The sequence below is a fragment of the Hippocampus guttulatus genome, chromosome 8, assembly GCF_054856545.1.
Source record: "Hippocampus guttulatus isolate MCC_2025c chromosome 8, RoL_Hgut_1.0, whole genome shotgun sequence".
NCBI classification, from domain to species: domain Eukaryota; kingdom Metazoa; phylum Chordata; class Actinopteri; order Syngnathiformes; family Syngnathidae; genus Hippocampus; species Hippocampus guttulatus.
Window position 1 is genome coordinate 2363468 of NC_141268.1, and position 16666 is coordinate 2380133.

The 16666-nt window shown below is 41.4% G+C and overlaps 1 protein-coding gene across 3 annotated transcripts in view; it reads left to right on the plus strand.

Moving 5' to 3' along the window:
• The window catches only part of setd5 (SET domain containing 5), a 79615-nt gene that overhangs the window by 19908 nt on the left and 43041 nt on the right, over window positions 1-16666 (plus strand). For 2 of the 3 annotated variants that reach the window (XM_086117189.1, XM_086117191.1), the window contains exons 2-12: window positions 5716-5989; window positions 6685-6787; window positions 12537-12799; window positions 13905-13963; window positions 14059-14246; window positions 14330-14368; window positions 14451-14735; window positions 15283-15431; window positions 15848-15965; window positions 16086-16195; window positions 16401-16641. In XM_086117189.1, the coding sequence (XP_085973315.1) occupies window positions 5919-5989; window positions 6685-6787; window positions 12537-12799; window positions 13905-13963; window positions 14059-14246; window positions 14330-14368; window positions 14451-14735; window positions 15283-15431; window positions 15848-15965; window positions 16086-16195; window positions 16401-16641 (1626 nt within the window). In that variant the 5' untranslated portion in view covers window positions 5716-5918. The remainder of the gene's footprint in view (window positions 1-5715; window positions 5990-6684; window positions 6788-12536; window positions 12800-13904; window positions 13964-14058; window positions 14247-14329; window positions 14369-14450; window positions 14736-15282; window positions 15432-15847; window positions 15966-16085; window positions 16196-16400; window positions 16642-16666) is intronic. The other variant, XM_086117190.1, reaches the window with a different exon arrangement.

Genomic DNA, 16666 nt, shown 5'->3' on the forward strand with positions numbered 1-16666 from the left:
CTCGCTGTATCGTGCTTCTTTTATCCCAGCCTCAGTACATCAAGGTTTTTTTTCCAAAGTACTGTATTCAGAAAAAAAATATACCGAATAACTTGGAAGTTGTGCACATGCCTGTGCGGTTAATTGGTTCCGGGTGCGACGTTGACCAATGACAGCACAAGTGGAATTATCCTGTGAGCGGATTGGCTGTGCATCTTCGCTGCCCCGCCCAGCACCTTCCCTTGTGTCTCGTCATGCTGTTGACTCTTCCCTGATCATTCGCCTGCCTCTCTCTCTGGTATACTGTCTCTTCTGTTGTGTTTGCTATGTGCGCGGGGGCGGGGCGGGGAAGAGCAAGAGCGTGAGTGTGAGTGTGAGAGGGAGTGTATGAGAACGCATGCGAGAAAGAGCGAGAGAGGGGGTGATTAGGCTTGACCGAAAGCAGCAGCGCTTCTCTCTTTGCTTCCTCCCAAACCTTCCTTAGCGGTTTTTCACATATCACGGTCCCGGCCCCCATTAACTGCGATAAGTGAGAGATCACTGTAATTCAAAATGCCTTGCCCCTCATCACTTATAGCCCAAGCTGGTATGTAGGAATGTGGGGATTACTTGAGAGAACAATAGGTTATAAAAGCCAAGTGAGGCCAGCAGAGTGGCAGAATGAAAAATGAAAATGTCCAAGAAAGCGTATTTATTTAATGTAATGCAGGACATTGCACTTTTTACTGCAGTAGGAGCGGAAGAAGGCCTGTTTTTCCTTGTAATCTGACGGATCTTGCGGCGCCATGGCCTTGCCCAGATGGATAGATGGCGTCATTTCATAAAACAAAAGCAACAAGCACGAAATATGTTGATCTTGAATTCTCTCGCAGCTGCTCGAGTCCCATGTTCCTCCACATGACTGATAACTTGCAGTTAAAACTGTGTTTCCGTAAACCTGTCTCTTCATAGGTGCCATTTTCTGGATGTTGTTTTGCAAAATACACGCACCTACTGGGGGGGTGTGCCTTTAGCGTCCTCTTTCACGCCCACCCTTCCCACTTTAATGTCCGCATGATTTCCTCAGTTACGTCTGCCTTTCCTCTATAGAAGGAGCGTGTCGGCACAACATCAGTCTGTCAAGCGGGCCTGTCATCTCAGTCACACAAGATCATTCACAGATTTTGGAACTCGGTGCATACACAAGGCGACCCGCATTATTAGCCGCCCCAAGCATTTTATGTTCACCTTATGGTCGTGAAAATACGGTATTCCTGTCAAAAAGGCCACAAACTCATTTATTCTTGAAGAGAAATATTCTTATCAATTGAGTAATTTGCATGCTTTACCTTAATGTTCTTGTGCAAGTTTAGTTCACATGCATTGCACAAGTGCATTGGAGGGTTTTACACAGTCAGAGGTCTGAAGGTTGCATTGTACACATTATTGTGAAATGTTCACTGGTATGTCTTTGGCCAGTAAATTCTGTCAATTTAATTCACATGCATGTCAACAAACACCTGTCTAGGATTAGCCATTGTTTGTTTTCACCACAATATTTTGTTACGAGTATTTATAGCAGTGTTTCTCAAATAGTGGGGCGCGCCCCATTAGGGGGGGCGCGAGGCTCCGTCAAGGGGGGCGCGTTTGACCTCGGAGAACATGTTTTATTTTTTTACTGTCCTAAAATAACGTGCAGTTGCACCTCCACTACATTAGGGGGCAGTGGCGCTCTCATTGGCAGAGTTTGCGCAGGGAGCATTCTCAGGGAGGAAATATGACGAGACGTATGTAGCGCTTGGCTTCAATGTGACTGCAGTGGCAGACAAAGAAAGATCGATGTGCTTACTGTGTCTAAAAATTTTGGTAGCGGACAGAATGAAGCCAAATAAATTAAGGCGTCACTTAAAGACATTACAACTTAATCACGCTGATAAGCTGCTTGAGTTGCCGAATATTGCCAACAATCATGCCGCTTTGTGACCGCTACTTCAGTAAACTAAAATACAGGTCCCGGCTACACATTGAGCAGGAGCTGAGAGTTGCTGTGTCCTACTTCAAACCTTGCTTCGAAGAGCTGTGCATTGCAAAACGTGCTCATGTAGCCATTAATCCAGACATCATCTTTGATTTAAAAAAAAAAAAGCACAAATTATTTTATATATTTTTGTTTTGCTGGTTAAAGTTTTTTTTAATATTGTGCTCTGAGATAATGTTGGTGATTAGTTGGAATACATTATTAGTTATTGATTTTATGTCATTTTATTTTTCAGTATTGTATGGTTTGACATGGTCAGTCAAAAAATATTTATTGTTAAATTAAGGATTTAATGTTATTTTTGAATTTCAGATGCACTTTAAATCTTTTCTGTTCCAGTTACTAAAGCTATTCTTTGTTGTAAGTTGGTCCATAAAGTTGGTCCATATTTCTTTCTTTTTTTTATTCTCTTATACGTTAATAAGGATACAATGTTATGCAAACGTGTACTTATAACAATTTTATCGACAAATGATACTATTTATAGTCGTGCGGGGGGGGGCGTGAGATGTTTTCCTCTTCCTTGGGGGGGCATGACAGAAAATAATTGAGAACCACTGGTTTATAGTAACATTCTTGAACATAACTCTTGCCGCGTCAGTCCGCTAAGTTGTGTACCAGACGTGTTGAGAATTGGTTTCAAATAAGAGCGCCAACAGGAAGTGCTTTCTGCCTAAATGTTGATGACTTCACAGCGATTGATAGATTTAACTCTCTCATCCCATGTTATCTACACTTGGCTATTGGTCTATTTTGATCCATTTCAAACTTTGTGATCTTGTAAGCAAGCACACACAGTCATTCAGTTATTTTAATTTTTTTCATGAAACTCCAGGGCTGAAATTGAGAACCACTCTGGCCCTGACTGGCATTAACCATTTGTTGCTTAATTAAAGAAATGCTACAATTCACTGTACTGGGAGATGATTTTTATTGAACATTTTCAGTAGGTTTAAATGTAATCATTAGTTTATTCATGCATTTTCTTAGTACATTTTTATTTTCTTACATTCATGCACAGTGGTTGAACTGTGCTTAATGTTGCAGTGGATTATATTTACAGTAAATACTAAATATAATAATAAAGTGTATTTTAGGAATAAAACCTCTGCATCATTTTTAAACCACTTATTATAATGTTGGCCCTATTGTACTTCTCGGGTTATTTACATTTTTTTGAGGTGATACTTGCTGCTATTGCAGATTGTAAATAAACAATATAATCTCTGCTGTGGTGCAGGCTCTCCTCTGTCTGTCGAGGTGGTGAATGAGCTGAGTCTAAGCTTTCGATTTTCCAGCCAATCTACGTTCCTACCCTCACATACAGTACATTTGACAATAAAGCTTATCCAATCCAATCCAATCCAGATCTATGGTCATGGGCTGTGGGTTGTAACCGAAAGAATCAGATCCCAGACACAGGCGGCCGAAATTAGTTTCCTCCGCAGGGTGTTCAGGCACTCCCTAAGAGGTAGGGGGAGAAGCTTTGTCATCCGGGAGGGACTCAGGAGCAGCTACTCCTCCACATTAAGAGGAGCCAGATGAGGTGGCTCGGGCGTCTGATTAGGATGCCTCCCTGGTGAGGTGTTCTGGGCATGTCCCAATGGCGGGAGGCCCCTGAGACAACCCAGGACACGCTGGAGAGACTATGTCTCCTGGCTGGCATGAGAATGCCTTGCCATCCCATCCCTCTGGAAGAGTTGGCTGGGGAGAGGGAAATCTGGGCATTTATTGAAGATGTAATGACAGCCATCTCCCCTGTGCCTTTACCCCATATGCAGCTCTATGTCATCAATGACTGGAAATTTGCATGACTTCTTAAAGCAGTTGTCTTCGTAAATCTCTTGAAACAGCACCAAGTAAGAGTTTCTGTGTCATCACCCAGTCCAATGCAGATTTGCGATTCATCACTGAATATGACTTTACCCCAGTCATTGAAAGTCCACGATTGCTTCTCCTTAGCCTATTGGTGGCTTTCGTTTCGCTTTTCTGTATGTGAATTCCATTTCCCTGAGGCGATTTCGTACAGTTCCGTCAGAGACATTGACTCCCGTTTCGTCCAATTTGTTCCTCATTTGTTTTGTTGTGCACTTTCTGTTTTCAAGTCATCTTGCTTGACATAATCCGGTAATTACTCATTATAATCTATATTGTAAAATGTATGAAGGACTTAGTGTCTTGTTAATTATATGTATTCTTTGTAATTCAAGTCAAGATGGCGCCCGAGTAGGCAACCGTCAGCAAGTGCGCTCATGAGCCTTGCTTTTTTTGTTGTTTTTGTGTTTGTTTTGTCAATTTGTGTTTGTTGTTACGTCGTGTGGACCTGATGTGGACTTTTTTCAGCATTTTTTGGCCACGACATTCATCAAGGAGGAGACTCTGTGCTTGGTGGTTGCGCCATCTTGGCAGCATAGGTATACCAGCACTGTTTTTGACTGGGAGGAATGTCGGCGCCATTTGACTGTCGTTGCTGGACAGTCCCGGGGCGCTTGTGTCTTGGTCCTGTAATGGGCAGCGTTTTTCACAGCCCCGCTTTGTTCAGCGGAGAGATCGGTGCTGTTGAACGGTCTGCGACTGGATGGATGTAAGTCTTGAGGAGCCGACGATGAGAAGAAAGGAGCGTTAGCGCAGAGCGCCGATGCGGATTTGGAACTGGGAGTCGCGGCTTGGAGTTTGAAGCGGATTACGTGGAACAGGAGAAGTGAACTAATCTCTTTTCGTCAATGGACGCTACAGCTTCGTGTTTGCTTTCAAAACTTAGCTTGTAGCAGACGTGTGCACATTTTCAGCATGCCGTCTCTGATCCACTGGTGAAAGGACATTTTGATCCTCTCCTCTTTCATCTATAACTGCTTCAGACAACAAAGTGTATACAGAAAAGTGGTGAAGATTGCACGACTGTCTGTGTCCTATGTGTTGTGTTATTTTTGTTATTTTGACTTCAAAATGGCGCCGCGAGAGTGGCTGCCTTTCCAGCAGCTCCTATATTTTGTTGTTCTACTTCTTCCTTTCATAACTTTACTGCTGTGAATTGGGAATTTCTCCATTGTGAGACTAATAAAGGTTTTCTTATCTTAATTGTACTTGAATGCTTTTTTTTACATCATGGCCAGCCAGGGGACTACAGATGAAACTAATCTAATCTAATGACGCTCTGATTGTCTTCCTTGGTCTACCAGTGTGCTTTCCTTTGCTTTAACAGGCCTTCCCATTTCTTTTCTGTTTGTATTTGGTCCAGATTTTAGACATAGCTTAGTGGGAACAACCAACATAGTTTGCAACATTGCATGATAATTTAGCTTCTTTAAGAAGTTTGATAATCCTCTCCTGTTTCAATTCAATTCTCTCATGTTGGAGTCATGAGTCACGTCAGTCCACTTGGTGCAACAGCTCTCCAAGGTGTGATCGCTCTTGCTTAACTGCAGACTAAAGAGTAGGTCTGATCTGATCTGATGCACGTGTTAGTTTTGGGAATGGAAATTTACATGAGCATTCCATAATTTTTTTTTCTCAGAACTGAGGAAAAAGCCGATGTAGGAGGGCGCTACAGAGCTATAATTTGTAACTGTTTCTAACAACATTAAAATATAAAGGTTTTTGCCAGCCCTGATGTGTATGTAAAGTTTGGTGAGATTTTTGTGCATGTTATGTCTCTCAAAAATGCGATTCACATGTCTTTCTATAACAACTGCCTCCATTACTGTCTTCTCTGTCCCCAGGTCCCACATGACCGTAAGCCGAGGGCTACGGCTCAGCGGCTCCCCACCATTGGAGTGGTTTGTCACTGTAGTTGGAGCCCTGTGAATTCTCTCCCCAGCTACTGCCCCCACTCCCCACAATTCCATCCTGTCCCTCCCCTATCCCTCCCCTCCCCCCTTCCCCCCTCTTCCCCTCCCTCCCAAGCGTCGCTGTGCTGGACGTCATGAGCATAGTAATTGCTCTAGGAGTCACCACACCTGAAACGTCTTACACAGAAATGGCTGCTGGATCAGAGTAAGTTATCAATGGCTAATGAGTTATGCCACATGTAGATGTGTCCATATTTTTCCCCGCAGTAACTCCACAAAATTCACACATTGCTCTGCACCTTTTAAGTATAGTTAAAAAATACATAGGATAGGATTTCACTCAGTCTATTTAATTAACAGGGGTTTCTATTCCTTTCCATGTCAGGTTTGGTGTGACTAATGTGGACATTCCAAGGGATCCCAAGAATTTCCAAATTCTTCTATTGTTTTTTTTTTTTTTTTTTAAACTGTATTAAGTAGTTTCTGGAATATCTATTTTCAAGTACCATTTCCAATGTCATTTATTCCTAATGTGAATAATGTGTACTACATTATTCAAGGAATAAAAATTTTGAGTTTGTAACTGAACACTTAAGTGGATATTTTCTTCTTTTGAAGATATTCTCCAATGGGAAACCCAGAGAGAAATGGCAAGGTTATTTACTGTTAGGTCAGTTCTATGTAAAGGCCACGGAGTTGCATAACAAAATGACACCCACATTCCATGTCCTAAATTGTTGTTCAGCTCAGGAGGAAAGCAGTTTCTGAGTTTTGGTTCCATCTAGTGGCTAATCATGTGTAACGCGAGGCATGACGTAAAATACTGTACTGTATATAGAACTTTTTAAAAGATGCTATATTAATCGAGGTTTTATCTGACATTTATTTTTAAAATTTCAGCCCTGAATCTGTTGAAGCAAGCCCTGCCGTAAATGAGAAAAACTTTAACAACCACAGTTGTGGAAGTGCACAAAGTCATGGGTATCGGGGACTACCATATGCTGTGAGTACAAATTAATATTTTCTTCTCGCATGTACATTCAGTTAAAGGCAAACTTTTTATTTATACAAGTCTATATGTACAGTACTGGACAAAAGTGAATACACCCTTCACACAGGTGATCATCAGAATCCGCATCAGTAGGTTCTGACGTTTGAAGCAGGAATATTTTAGTAGGTGAAACCTCTACCTGTTTCATCAATTAAGAGTTTCATTTTCATGAAGTAAACATTGTTAAGTGTTCAAAAATCGTATTGACGAAAAGGTACTCAAAAAAGAAGTCACAAATTAATTCATTGTCTCCCCATAAGCTTCCACTGCAGTGGTTGCAAATCTTCCTCGGCTCACAGTACAAAAAAAATCCGTAAAAAAAAAAAAAAACACAATTAGTGCATACATCACAATACAAACAATGTTACATTAAAGCATTCACAACAAATCACAAATAAAGACAAACTTTAAAAATCTAAGCAGCACTGTTACATTAAAAACGTCCACAACAAATGAAAGAACAGCAGCCATAAATACCAATTTACAAACGAAAACAACATTCACATGTAATAAATAGATTTTAGTGTTTTTTGAAAATCTATAATTTGAATAAATTCTGCTGATCTTGTGGCCAAAGTCAAAACGGCCTGAATAAGACTGACTTTTGTAAAAAGTTCGTCCTTGGCTGATGAACAAATAAATTACTACAGCTTGTCGAATAAAATAATCTATGGCAGGGGTGCCCAAACTTTTCGGATCGAAAATCTACTTTTCGATCAACTAACCTCCTGGGGTCTACTCTTACACGCGCGCGCGATCGCACACACACACACACACACACACACACACACACACACACACACACACACACACACACACGCACGCCATGATGAGAAACAGCCTGAAACTGAGGCATGAGACGCACTTTTGCAGCCTGTTAACTATCGTAGCTCACACGTACCGTTTTAAAGTGCTTCCCTGGACCCTCCTAGATTCCTATTCTTTGCCCGTGCCCTCGGTGAATTGTACACGAAGCAAAGATAAGATAAGATATCCCTTTATTTGTCCCGCAATTGGGACAAACTCTGAATGAGAATAATGACGATAAAAGATAGAGCGCAACAGCTCTGATCACAAGCTGCAATTGCAGACTGCTGAGCGCTAACAACTTCTGGTGACGTAATCACAAGCTTTAACTGATTTATTTTATTTTTTAAATCTTTTTTTGGTGAAAATGAGACTGATAAGATGATGAGGGTGCAGCGTACATGAACACAAAAAAAATATGTTCCTAACATGTACAAAGACACACAAATGGTTGTTTTTTTTCTCCTCGACACTCTTCGGATCTACTTGGGACCTGTCTTAGATCTACCGGTAGATCAGGATCGACGTAATGGGCACCCCTGATCTATAGTGTCTGGTTTTTAAAGATCCAACTTTTCAGAAATTGGAGCACGTTTGCCAGACAGAATTATTATTATTATTATTATTTTTTTTTTTACAAACATGAAATGGTTGTACCGTAGATTTTAATATATATACTGTATATTTTTACATTTTTTATTATTTATTTATGTATTTATTTATTTGGTTTTGTGGAACGAAGGCCATGACAACGCGCAGTTCCTTTTTGTTAACACCAGTCGATAAAGGACATCTTAACACGAGGCGGGCGTCCTTGTTTTGAATGATGTGAAGCCTCGCTATATCAATTTTATTTTTAGCAGACCATATACAGACACATTGAACAATATTTAGGATATGACAATGCAAAAGGCTGAACTAGCAATTTTTAAAATTGCTGGAGTGGTAAAGTAAGAACACCATTGAGCCACAGCAATAGCTTTATCCATTTTACTAATCACATGGTCTACATGCCGTGACCATGTGAGATTATCTATTGTGAAACCTAACAGTCTCATTTGTGGAACCTGTACTCAGTTGGAGCGTTCTATTCTTATTAATAATTGACACTTTTTAGACACAGTTTATTTCTCATAAACATATAAATAAACTATATTTTTGGATTTATTCACATATCGTCTCCATCATTTTTCCAAGAACAGGTAAAATACTTATGGGCCTACTATTAGCACTATTAAATGAACAATTGTTGTTTTTTGGAATATTAATCTTTTCTGATTCTTCCACCGAATGGGGAAAGACACCACACACCAAACATCTGTTGAATATTTGGCACAAAGAATGTGACACAAATTCAAGAGCACATTTCAGAAGCTTGCCATGAATATTATCCAAACCCACAGACATATTATCAGCTGTCATTTTAAAAAGACTGTAAACGTTTTCTATGAAGTTGTTAGATCAAAAGCACCCTGCCTAGTTTTCGTAACTCGCATTGTGTGAGGGTCCGTAGGGAAGTCGAGCCTCAGATTGAGGAGGAACGGTGTGGTTTTCGTCCCAGCCGTGGAACAGTGGACCAGCGTGAAGTCACCTCTTTGCAGGGTCCTCGGTTGAACCCTACATGGGAACTCGCCCGACCAGTCTACATGTGCTTTGTGGACTTGGAGAAGGCGTTCAATGTGTCCCTCTGGGAGTTCTGTGGGGGGTGCTTCGGGAGTACGGGGACCGAACCCCCTGCCTGATAGGGGATGTTTGGTCCCAATACCACCGTTGTCAGAGTTTGGTTCGCATTGCTGGCAGTAAGTCGGAATCGTTTCCAGTTAGGTTTGGTTTCCGCCAAGGCTGTCCTTTGTCGCAGATTCTGTTCTTAACCTTTATGGACAGAATTTCTAGGCGCAGCCAAAGTTTTGAGGGGGTCCGTTTTGGTGGCCTCAATATTGCATCTCTGCTTTTTGCAGATGATGTGGTACTGTTGGCTCCTTCAATCAAGCAGGGCTCTCCAACTCTCACTGGAGCGTTTCGCAGTCGAGTGTGAAGCGATTGGGATGAAAATCAGCACCTCCAAATCTGAAACAATGGTCCTCATTTGGAAAAGGGTGGAGTGCCCTCTCCGGGTTGGGCAGGAGATCTTGCCCCAAGTGAAGGAGTTTAAGTATCTTGGGGTCTTGTTCACAAGTGAGGGCAGGAGGCAGCGAGAAATCGAGTGGTGGATCGGTGCAGCATCTGCTGTGATGCGGACTTTGTATCGGTCTGTCGTGGTAAAGAAGGGAGCTGAGCCAAAGGGCAAAGCTCTCAATTTACCTACGTTCCAACCCTCATCTATGGTTACGAGCTATGGGTCGTGACCGAAAGAACGAGATCCCGGATAAAAGCGGCCGAAATGAGTTATCTCTGCAGGGTGTCCGGGCTCTCCCTTAGAGATAAGGTGAGAAGCTCAGTCATCCGGGGGGGACTCGGAGTAGAGCCGCTTCCCCTCCACATCGAGAGGAGCCAGATGAGGTGGCTCGGGCATCTGATTAGGATGCCTCCTGGACACCTCCCTGGTGAGGTGTTCCGGGCATGTCCCACTGGCAGGAGACCCTGGGGACGACCCAGGACACGCTGGAGAGACTATGTCACCCAGCTGGCCTGGGAACGCCTTGGGATCCGTCGGGAAGAGCTCAAAGAAGTGGCCGGGGAGATTGAAGTCTGGGCTTCCCTACTAAAGCTGCTGCCCCCGCGACCCGAGCGGTAGAAAATGGAGGGGTGGATGGACATTGTGTATAATAAAAAACAAGGACACTGATTCATCAATACTCATGTGAATTTTCAATCTATGAATTTTATCGTTGCAATAATCATTCAAACAAAAGCAATATTTACTGGATTCGATTAATCTCAATTCTCTGTTTGTATAAATAAAGGTGTGAAGTTTGTTTTCCTCTTTGAAAGTGAGTTATCCGTTTTCCAAATCATCCAACTTTGATTTACGAGCCTCTTTAAATTTCTGCAGGTTGAACAGAAAGCAATATTTACTGGATTAGATTAATCTCAATTTTCTGTTTGTATAAATAAAGGTGTGAAGTTTGTTTTCCTCTTTGAAAGTGAGTTATCCGTTTTCCAAATCATCCAACTTTGATTTACCAGCCTCTTTAAATTTCTGCAGGTCGAACAGTTTCTTTTTGCGTTTGTTGAGTTTCATAGTCCAATGTCTTCATTGACGGCACTTTAATCCAGTCCAATTGGCTGCATGATTTAACAGCAGTGATCTTGGTAGCATCTCTGCCTCACATTGAAGCTTTTAACTCCTCATCCAATCGGGGCGTGGGGTTTGATTGAACAGTTCTCCCTTTAGATGGAGCATCCTTGTCTAAGTTGACAAAAAGAGTATTAAAAATAGAAGAGGCAAACTCTGGTTTAGATTCTCAGTAAACATTGTCCCAAATGAGGTGTGTTGGAGGAGGGAAACATCTAAAACATACACGTTAGTTGATCTCCTGCTCTATAATTTTAATCGTTAATAAATTTAGGCCTCAGTATTTATTTTGTCATTGAAAAAAACTATGAATAAGTGGAAGTGATTGGTGAAATAGAAGTCAAACGACAGTAGTTGTAGCCATGTTGGATCGGTGAAACAAGAGTCATGTGATCATCAGTATTGCTGACACACCAGAATAGATCACACAAGAATTATAAGTAGCAGTAGATAAAAAAAATCAAAAGTAACAAGAGAAATGTAGCTTGATGAATCTGAGTTAGCCAAGTATTTCTTTACCAAAATACTCAAGTAAAGAGTAGGTTGACTTAAAATTATCCTCACAATTTTGATGCATTCAACAAGATACTTCATTGCAATGGACTAACTGTGTAGCTTGCTGCCTCACACTTCTGTTGAGGGTTCTGAGGTCTCGGGTTTGAATCAGTAGCAAGCGTGTTAAATTTGGTGTGATCACTCTCATACTGGTCACTGCAAGTTCAATGTAGCATTTCATGGCAAAAAATTCTCTGAGTATCTGAAAAAGAATCGCTCTCCATAAAGATGGACGAGGCAATCTTTTTGTTGCCTACACCCTGAAATTGAGTTCCAGCACAAACAATGGCTACAGCGGTTTAACAAGACAGGTACCACTCAGAACCAGCCCTGAAAAAAAAGTACTGCATTGTAAACTGTATATTTTACAACACATAGAGAATGTAAAGAAATAAAGTTAGTTGTTTTATTTTTTGCGGACGATTGGGGGGTGGTTAATAACCGCAAAGCCAAACACATACGCTTAAATTGAGGCATTTGTAAGTCAAGGGACTGTGCGTTACAATGTAAAAAAGAGTGTCATAAAAAAAAATGTATTAAAGTACATCCAAAAATGTGATGGGTGGTCCCTTTTGTGAGATACTTCATGTGTTTTCACTTTTGAATGCATTTTTAAAAGATAATTTTATGGGAAAAATACCAGTTGTCTTCACAAACCAAGGGGTGCGATGAAAACAACAAGCTCCAAAGCTTGTTACGACACTATTTTGCATAGCTTTACTTTGCATGTGCTTTGTTTCACAGTTTACCGGACATTTATCAATCCCTGCTTCTGCATTTGTCCTTTATCTCCTGAATCATGGGGCAGAGTTAATACCCGCAAACCAAGTGTTATTTCCTGTGATAAAACCGTCAAAAATGTCTCAGAATTTTTTTTTTTTCGCTGCAGGGGATTTCTTAAAGTCAATGTCATGCAAAACCATTCTGATGTGTGAAGAAACGAATACACTGTCTAGTCAACATAGACCTTCTGTAACCACAATCCATTTCTAATATTAACAGCTGTACTGTTTCACATAACTTTATTTTTTTGCCCTCATTTTCATTCATCTCCATTTTCCGTTTCCCTTTTTTTTTTTTTGCCTGAACACCCGTTGTTTGAAGAAGCAACAGTCTTCCGTTGTGTGTTGTCAGGATCACAACTATGGTGCACCCCCTCCTCCCACCCCACCCGATTCCCCCCTCGCTCAAACCATCATTCGTCGAATGGATCTCAATGGCGTGGTACGCAGTTCCCGCTATTTCCAAACTACAGAGGACAACTCAGCAGACAGTGATAGCTCCTCAGAGGAGGATGGGGCTGTAGCCAACTGGTGTCACTGCACCCTGATGCCAGACGGCCTGCTTATCAAATGTGACAACTGCAGGTGAGACATGGAGAAGGTGCCCTGTTCTGTATGGGAGCATGTTTTGTCAGCAAGCTGCCTTCTCACAGTTTGACCAATAAAATTTGACAAAACAATGGGAACTGAAGGTTCGTAATGATTCCACTGTTAGCAAAAGCCTCCCCATATACACCCACCTCCAAAAGTTCAAGGATGGATGAATATGAGTGAAGTAATGAAGTAATGATTATATCTGCTTTTATTTCATGGTACTGCATCTGATACACAACTTAGAAGCACCATTTGTTTCAACTCACAAAGCTTTTCTTTCCCCTCGATTCCCTAATTAACCGATGGGAAAATGAAGATCAAAAACATTGGCAATGGCCTGAAGAAAAAGCACTGGTGTACTTGGTATAAAAGACGTAAGGTAACGAAAATAACAGTGATTGATGAAAACAGCTCTCATAGTGTCCATAAGAACGGGAGTGAAGGTGTCATTTTAATTCATAGAAAACTCCATAAACAAACGTACAAAGGCTACACTAAGAGATGCAAACCACTCATTCGAAAAGGATTCAGAAAGTCCGAGTGGAATATGCCGAAAAATAACAAGACAAGCCTAAACAATTCTGGAACCTTGATCAAGGGTTTGAACCTAAAGTGACCTGTCGATCCTTCAGCATGCTTCAAAGTCATGACCCAGAACACATTGCCAAAACACCAAAAAAGATCATCAAGGTCAAGAAGTGGAATGCTTAAATTAGCAGTCAGTCCCTCCAGACTTTAACCAGATGGTGTGCATTTTCCCTGCTGAAGAGGAGACTGAAGGAAGTAACCCACAAAGCAAGCAACTGAAAATTAAACATGAAGTCTTATTCACTTTCATCTATTTTAACTACATCTTCTCCTACACTTTTTCCCAGCTAAAAATTGGGTGCATCACGCACATGCTATAGTTGTGGATGAGTTGCAGATGTAAATATATTCAATCCCAGCAAAGGACAAAAAGGAAATGGCCTCGCTGTTCCAATATGTTTGCAGGGGCTGTACACTTAATGTTTGTGTTTTTTGACTGATTTCCCTTATATCCAAACTATCAATAATATCTATTCGTAATGTTGTTTTGGCTATTCTCTTGTTGCAGAGGACTTGACGGGAGGAAAGGAACAGATGGCCAGCACAGGAAAAATGAAAATGTCTCAGGTATTTGACTTTTTTTCCCTTCACCACTGTCAATTCAGTTTTTGTATCTGTCCAGATCATTACAGCCAAGCAACATACTTGTGCTTTCTTGGTAGCTGGAGAGAGCAGTGCCACAGAGAGTGGCGATGAAGAAGTGTCACCTTCCACCATCTCTTACACTGCCACCCAGCACACACCTACCAGCATCAAACTTACTGTCAACAGAGTTAAAAGAAGTAAATCGAAAAAGAGGAAAAAGAGTACAGAAAAAGCCAGTGGAACACCAAAGGGCAAGAAAGTCAAAGTATGCAAAAATATTTCACGGTACTATTTGCCACATCTCTGAAAAAAGTACATATTTTTAATTGAAGTTATGTATTTTCTCAGGCTTTTAGAGAGGGTTCACGGAAGTCGATGAGGATGAAGGTATGACTGGCGTACAGTATAAATGAAGTGGGGTTTGTATTGGTGCCACTTTAGAGTTTCAAGCATCTTTTCTTTTGTCAAGAACTTGACAACAGAGGCCAGTGTGCTGGACGAGAACACAACAGAGGGATGGGAGAGTAGAATCCGCCAGTGGACAGAACAATATGAGGAGGCTTTGGCCAACCAGTATAGCTCTGACATCCAGACTTTGCTCCAGCTTCACCACACTGCCAGAACTACTGTTGGAAACACAGAAAGTGGACGTACGAGTCTTCCATCCACTTCACCGACATCCGTTGACGCCATGGACACTATCAACCGCACCGAGCTGGCCTGTAACAACACTGTGCTCGGCTCGCAGATGCAGGTTGGCCCAATAATTATATCTATTTACAATATTCAACATTGTCGTGGACCGCCACTCTACATAGGGATAGGGACTGGGCTGGCCCGCAAATTACGAAAATATCCGTATGATTGATACCCATTCTAAAAGGACTGGAATATACAGTGGTATCTCAATTTAGGAACTTAATTGGTTCCGTGACCCTGTTTGTAACTCTAAAACTGTTCATAAACCAAGGTCAATTTTCACATTGAAATGAGTAGGAATGCAATTAATTCCTTCCACCCCTTAAACTGTTGAACATTGGAAGCTAGAGTTAAAAAAGCTTTTTTTTGTGTACAGTTCGGGTTAAGTTCCAAATTTTCGGAGAAATATTACCTCTATTTGCAGACTATTTTCAATACAGGATAGGAATGGTCATAGCTTGGACGAGCGGATGGATCTATGTTGTCATTCTAATTGCACTGTGTAACCATCAGCACTACTGTACATTTCACAGATTGAACTGCAACATATTATACACTAGCGTGTATCATGGGTCACTTGAAACTTTTTTTTATGTTTGTAGCTGCAGTTAGGACGTGTAACGCGTGTGCAGAAACACAGGAAGATCCTTCGTGCCGCCAAGAACCTTGATCCTGACATCCTCATAATTGAGTATAGAGGGAAGGTCATGCTCAAGCAACAGTTTGAAGTCAACGGGCATTTCTTTAAAAAGTAAGTATGACTTTTCGTGACTTCCACAACCAATTTCATATCTGTCCTTGTCAGACCACGGCAGTTTTCCACTTTGCGTCCATCCATCTCAGAAGAGCTTTGGCCCTGTGAAGCCATTGCGGTCTCTGGGTTTTGTTGATATCAGGCTTTCACTTTGATTGTTGAGAGTTTGTAGATGAGGCTAGTATTATTAAAGAACCACATTTGACATTTTAAAAAGTACGTTTTATTCACTGCTAAGATTTTCTTTTGACAAAAATGGACTGAATTTGACTGAACTGCTCATTGACAGGGAAGTTATTTAAGTTAAATTATTTTTAGGGGAAGTGTTTTCAACAGAATAACTAGTAATATGCAACATCAAGAACAACGCTGTCATGACACAGGTGATGAAGTACAATTTCCATGTCTTTTAGGCCCTACCCTTTTGTACTCTTTTACTCCAAATTTAATGATGTTGAGATGTGTGTGGATGCAAGGACCTTTGGAAATGACGCACGCTTTATTAGAAGGTCCTGCACACCCAACGCTGAGGTGAGTTACGAATGGTGTTTATTATGACCTCATAGGTTGCCATCTTGTTTCTCCTCGATTTATTTCGAAGTTCTTATTTTATCTGTATTTTGGTGAGTCGTGTATTGACTTCTTTCTCAGGTGCGACATATGATTGCTGAGGGTATGATACATCTGTGTATCTATGCCATTAGTCAAATCACAAAGGACACTGAGGTCACTATTGGATTTGATTATGAGTTCAACAGCTGGTCAGTACTGCTTCTCACGATTCAATATACTTCACTCACCCTCGCTGAATTGATCACAATTTTGTTCTTTGACATTTCCTAACTCAAACAACACATTTCTTGGTTTGATGGATGCTAGCTAACCTTTTCACTGGGTTATTTACTGCTTTTTATTGGTACGTTCTCCAGTCAATACAAGTCTTCTGTTCTCATTTCAATCCATCAGTAATTACAAGGTGGACTGCGCTTGCCATAAAGGGAACCAGAATTGCCCTGTGCAGAAACACAACATGAGCCCCAGGGAGAGCTTGCCGAGTACCCCCACAGTACCACTGCCCTCTCCTTTGATTGGTGCTGAGACCCGGCAGAGAAAGGCCCGCAGAAGAGAGCTCGAGGTTTGTCCAGAGAGCAATCAGGCTATCCAGCACCAAGAGGCCAAAGAGCTGCAAGGAAGCAGTGATGCAGAGGTATGTGGCTGATAGTGATGCCCCC